At 32.6% G+C, this 5,286-nt stretch overlaps 1 protein-coding gene across 2 annotated transcripts; it reads left to right on the top strand.

Moving 5' to 3' along the window:
• The first annotated feature begins 2,638 nt into the window (after window positions 1–2,638).
• Window positions 2,639–5,286, top strand: LOC107899393 (probable protein kinase At2g41970). 2 transcript variants are annotated; one of them, XM_016825092.2, is made up of 8 exons: window positions 2,639–3,201; window positions 3,337–3,463; window positions 3,537–3,796; window positions 3,871–3,997; window positions 4,077–4,350; window positions 4,471–4,603; window positions 4,685–4,771; window positions 4,895–5,286. In XM_016825092.2, the coding sequence occupies exons 2-8, from the start codon at window positions 3,367–3,369 to the stop codon at window positions 5,033–5,035; spliced, it is 1,119 nt and encodes a 372-aa protein (XP_016680581.1). In that variant the 5' UTR covers window positions 2,639–3,201; window positions 3,337–3,366; the 3' UTR covers window positions 5,036–5,286. The 2 variants fall into 2 exon arrangements, with proteins under 2 accessions (XP_016680581.1, XP_016680582.1); XM_016825093.2 differs by having other exon boundaries at window positions 2,662–3,201; window positions 4,898–5,286.

The following is a 5,286-nucleotide window of genomic DNA, read 5'->3' as shown; positions in this document are numbered from 1 at the left end:
CAAAGCACGAGTAAGCTTACTTGAAGCTTAGTAAGTTCGTTAGATCAAATGATAAATCTTACCAAATTTAACATAACAAATCAAATTATAAAATTAAATAACAAAGTTCTTGTCAATCACAACTTACAGCAGGTGAGTATTGTATAGTACATTAATTCAAATCATATTTCAAAGTCATCATTTAGTAAGATCTCATTTCAGGTAATTTCAGGGTATCACTCATTCGAGTTAACTTTATAACTTTGACCGGTTCACGATACTGCTCACACAAGCTGTAGAGAATCCATAACAGATGCAAGATCTCAGCCATCGCTACGGTTTGTATCACCGGCTCAAGGTTTGATAGTTAATATTCATATTCATTTATCATGTAATCTCCAATCATTCCATAGTTAATGATAACACATTGGATATGATCATAACAAACATGATATATATATAGATATAATATAGAAATAACGGTACGAACTTATAGAATTGATTTGCATTAACGGTTTAGAGTATATCAATCAGAGATCGACGTTGTATCGATTCAATATTTCCATTTTCATTTACACACATCAATATAATCCAAGATTATGTAATTAGATTCATATAATACATTTATAATTGTACTAAAGTTAAACCGAACGAACTTACCTGACTAAATTGCAGCAATGACAAAGGTACAGGGACTATTCGATAATTTTCTCTTTTCCTCAATTTTCCACTCGTTCTTAATCTAAAATAATAATTTTATTCAATTTATTAATTCCAATAGCAAAAATAAATCATTTTATGCAATTAAGTCATTTTTTACATTTTTACGAAATTATCCCCAACATTTCTCTTTTATGTAATTTAGTCATTAAGTCAAAATCATGCAATTTAACCATTTTCTATTAAATCCAAGCTTAGCCGATTAACCCCTTAATTACAGCCCATAATTGCTGTTATTTTGCATCAAGTCCTTGTACTTTGACTATTTTCTTATTTTAGTCCTTAAACATTAAAATCAACAAAAACTACTTTACAAAATAGTCCTATTTAACAATCAAGCTTAATATTCTATCATAAAACTTCAATAATATACTAAAATCATTAATGACACAATCCAAAAAATTTAACAATATTACAAATTAGTCCCTGGATTAGCTAGATTAAGCTAATACGAGCTTAAAAACATAAAAATTACTAAAAATGGACAAGGTTTACTCACCCAATCAAGAATTCAATCTTGCCCGAAGCTTTCAATACCCTAGCTATGGAGTTTTGGCTCGCTTAACAAGAAGAAGAAAAGAAAATGTGATAATATTAACTTAAACCTATTAATTTAATTTACCATTTACTTATTTACCAAATTAACCTTTATTTTAACGTATAAAATCATTAAAAAATGCCTAAAAATGTCAATAATTTAAATATATGGTACAATTACCAACCAAGGAAGGTTTAATTGCACAATTAGTCCTTCAATTATTTTAAATTTTAACTAAATAAGCTTATTTTCAAGTTAACCCTAAACTAATTAGGACTCAATGAGTAAATAGCCCAAAAGTTAGTGATTTAATCACATCCAGCACCGCTTGGACTTTTTGACCATAGTTTACTTACCATTTTGGTCCCTTTACTATTTTAAATCAAAAGCAATTAACTTTTACCTCTTTTACAATTTAATCCTTTTATTGTAATTAAGCAATAAATCATAAAAATTACCGGACCAAACTTAAATTACATATAATACGACTCTGTAAATAATTAATTAAAGTATTTACGGCTTTAAATTACGGGAACGAGGTCATAATACCTCATTTTCAATAACCACTTGGCTTTTGAACCGAACCACTTATACTAACTTTTAATTCAATTGGTTAAAATTCCTCACATAAAAATTCATTATAAAATTACTATTGACTCGTATAATTTAAATATTAATTATACGAGCTTACTCTACGAATTTGTGATCCCAAAACTACTATTTCTGACACTATTGAAAAATAGGCTGTTACAACCAGGCTTTGAGTTGGTAGCAGTAATGAACAATTGCAGACAAAGAAGTTGACATGAGCAAATAGTTAGGTGAATGTTAAGGAATGAGCTTGGTTAAACTGATGTTAGGTGTTAGGCAATTAGTTGTTAGGCTACCGCAGTTAGTTGTTAGCCGTTAGTCAAGCCTATTAGTTAGGTAACTCGTAACTAAGTTCTTTTCAGTTAATGGATCATTTGAAAATCGGTTAGGCTCAATTGTTAGTGCTGAAATCTTAGTTGCTTCATTAACTAGCTTTGTATAAATATCAAGGCTCGATCCTTATGGATTATTAGAGTCTATTCAATAAAATAAGTAGACCATTTTTGTTTCTTCTTTTCATTTCTGGTTTTTATTTCTCTTCTTTTTCTGGTTTGATTGCTTCTAGCACCTTGCTACCTAGAAAAAGTATATTACCTTAATTAAAAAAAATCATCTGTTTTGACCTTTTAAATTTTATTGATAAACAGAGTCACCTCATAGATCAAACATGATATAAATATTTATGAGATAATATCTAGTACACTTTCAATAGAATTTTTAGACTTTATAAACAAGATTAAGAGATTGACAAGTGTCCTATAAAAATATAATAAAATATTTAAAAAATATTTTAAAAAAATACATATTAATTTTTTAAGGCTTGTGAAATAAAAAATTTACACTACCAATACACTAAATACTAGCCCAATATTTATATATCAAGTTAAGAGTATAGATTTGATGTAAAATACAGGTCTTTTAGGACCATCATATAAAATTGCAAAATTTAAACAATTCATTAAAAAAGTATATATTACTAGAAAGTATATATTAATACGAGTAAACATGCGTGCACGTAGAAGTAGGTTAGTTTTAAGATTTCAACGGTTAAACTATGACGGACTCGAGTTTGTGGGAAGAACAGGGGCGACATGTGTGTCTGTTCCCATACAGAGCCATTACAGAGGAAAGGGGGGAATAAAACATGAAAAAAGGAACAAAAATCAAATCGGAAACAACCAAACCCAACATGAAGAATTCTTTCACTTTTTTGTTTCTCACTAAGATCTTGTTTCTGTTTCTGCAAATTTTCCGATCTTCAATCTTTCCCCCCTTTCCTCTCTGTCAATCAACTCTTCCATAACTCTTTTTTGTTTGTGTGTGTGTTTCTTTTCTTAAAACCTTCTTCGGTTGATCCCTCCAGAGGCTTTCAGGTACTATTTCTTTTGTTCGTTTGAAAATTTGGGTCATCAAGTTTTTTCAATGAAAGAAAATCTAATCAACAACATTTTTTTATATTTGGTTTTCATGCATGAAAAAAATTGGTTTTTGTATTGAATCGAATAAAGGGTCACATGAGATATTAACATCCTGAAGCAATGTTCTGCTGCGGGGGTTCGGATAATGAACCTAAAGGCCCACCTGCAAACCAATATACTGCCCCATCTAAAGGAGGAGATCAAAATGGTGGTACTGGTAATTTCTTGTTTCTTTCTTTTTAATGTTGCACTATTTATTCTTCAAATCCTAAAGGTGCAGTGGTTTACAGGCGGTACTGGAAGAGGAGAGCCAAATGCTCGGAATGGAGTTAAACCTGGTGGGGCTTCCCAGAAAGTTCTGCCCATTGAAATCCCATCTGTTCCTTTAGACGAACTAAATAAGATGACAGATAACTTTGGTAAAAAGGCTTTGATTGGAGAAGGATCTTATGGTCGTGTTTTTTACGGAACATTTAATGGCCAGCCTGCTGCAATAAAGAAACTGGACACTGGGTCTTCACCTGAGCCAGATTCTGAGTTTGGAGCACAGGTGAGAGCCTTAGATAATAACATCACTGTTGTTATTAAACTGATGATATGTACATGATTTCCATGTGTTTACAGTTATCCGTAGTTTCAAGGCTTAAACATGAAAACTTTGTGGAGTTGCTGGGGTATTGTATGGAGGAAAATAATAAAATCTTAATATATGAACACGCTACAATGGGTTCTTTGCATGATGTATTACATGGTATGTATGTATGCCTGAGTTTCAACTGTTTCATCTTTTGAGCTTTGAGTTGAAAACTTTTTTTTTTTAAACAAATCAGGGAGGAAAGGAGTACAAGGAGCTGAACCAGGTCCGGTTCTGAGCTGGAACCAAAGAGTAAGGATTGCAGTAGGTGCAGCGAAAGGTCTAGAATATTTGCATGAGAAAGTTCAGCCTTCGATAGTTCACCGTGATGTTAGATCAAGCAACGTCCTTCTGTTTGATGATTTTGTGACTAAAATTGCGGATTTCAACTTGACCAATCAATCATCTGATTCCTCAGCTCGACTGCATTCCACTCGTGTCTTGGGTACATTTGGGTACCATGCCCCTGAGTAAGTCTTTCTCTTTTACCATTTCACTTTATTATGATTTGCTTTCGACATTGTTTTCGTAAGACTTGAACAAATTTGTCTCCTGCAAATTACAGTTTTGCGCTGGCTGTTTTGTATTAGGTATGCAATGACGGGACAGATCACGCAGAAGAGTGATGTATACAGTTTCGGAGTTGTTCTTCTTGAACTGTTGACGGGTAGAAAACCGGTGGATCATACAATGCCCAAAGGCCAACAGAGTCTTGTTACTTGGGTGTGTTTCTTTTCTTATTGGAACAGCAAAACCCATTTACACTCCATATAGCTTTAACTGATATGACATCATACAATGCAGGCAACCCCAAGGTTGAGTGAAGACAAGGTTAAGCAATGTGTGGATCCCAAGCTCAACAATGATTACCCACCAAAGGCAATCGCCAAGGTTGTAATTCTCTCTTCTGCTGCATAAACTTTTTTTTTTCTTTTTCCTTTTAAAGCTATGATTTCCTTTCAAATCTTATTAATTAAATATTGGGATTTTCGGTATTATTTATTTGGATAATAGCAGCTAGCAGCCGTTGCGGCACTTTGTGTCCAGTACGAGGCAGATTTTCGACCAAACATGACAATTGTTGTCAAAGCTCTTCAACCACTTCTTAATGCAAAACCAGAAGCAAAACCAGCAGGAACAGACCCTCAACCATAGTGTCTATATCTGGCCTGTAAAGCATTAGTGTGAGGCTTTTGTAGTTGTATTTTTTTTCCCATATATTATCCGGAATATTTTTTTACTCCTAAATTTTTTTCATGCATTTCAAGAATTACATACTTATATTCGAATAAATGTCGGATGTAAGTACTGGACAGGAATGCGTTTAAAAGAAAATGAAAAACATGGATAACGTGGCTCTTTGTTCATGTTTTATAATCTCATTACTTGACGAAATCAATTTTACA

The sequence above is a fragment of the Gossypium hirsutum genome, chromosome D04 (genome assembly GCF_007990345.1).
Source record: "Gossypium hirsutum isolate 1008001.06 chromosome D04, Gossypium_hirsutum_v2.1, whole genome shotgun sequence".
NCBI lineage: Eukaryota > Viridiplantae > Streptophyta > Magnoliopsida > Malvales > Malvaceae > Gossypium > Gossypium hirsutum.
This window is presented reverse-complemented; position numbering and strand designations above follow the sequence as displayed.

Excerpts from the sequence above, each read along its gene's own strand:
- LOC107899393 (XM_016825092.2), top strand. The coding sequence starts at position 3,367 with ATGTTCTGCTGCGGGGGTTCGGATAATGAACCTAAAGGCCCACCTGCA. Across the intron at positions 4,351-4,470 it reads TTTGGGTACCATGCCCCTGA|GTATGCAATGACGGGACAGA; the intron begins GTAAGTCTTTCT and ends GTTTTGTATTAG. Across the intron at positions 4,604-4,684 it reads AACAGAGTCTTGTTACTTGG|GCAACCCCAAGGTTGAGTGA; the intron begins GTGTGTTTCTTT and ends CATACAATGCAG.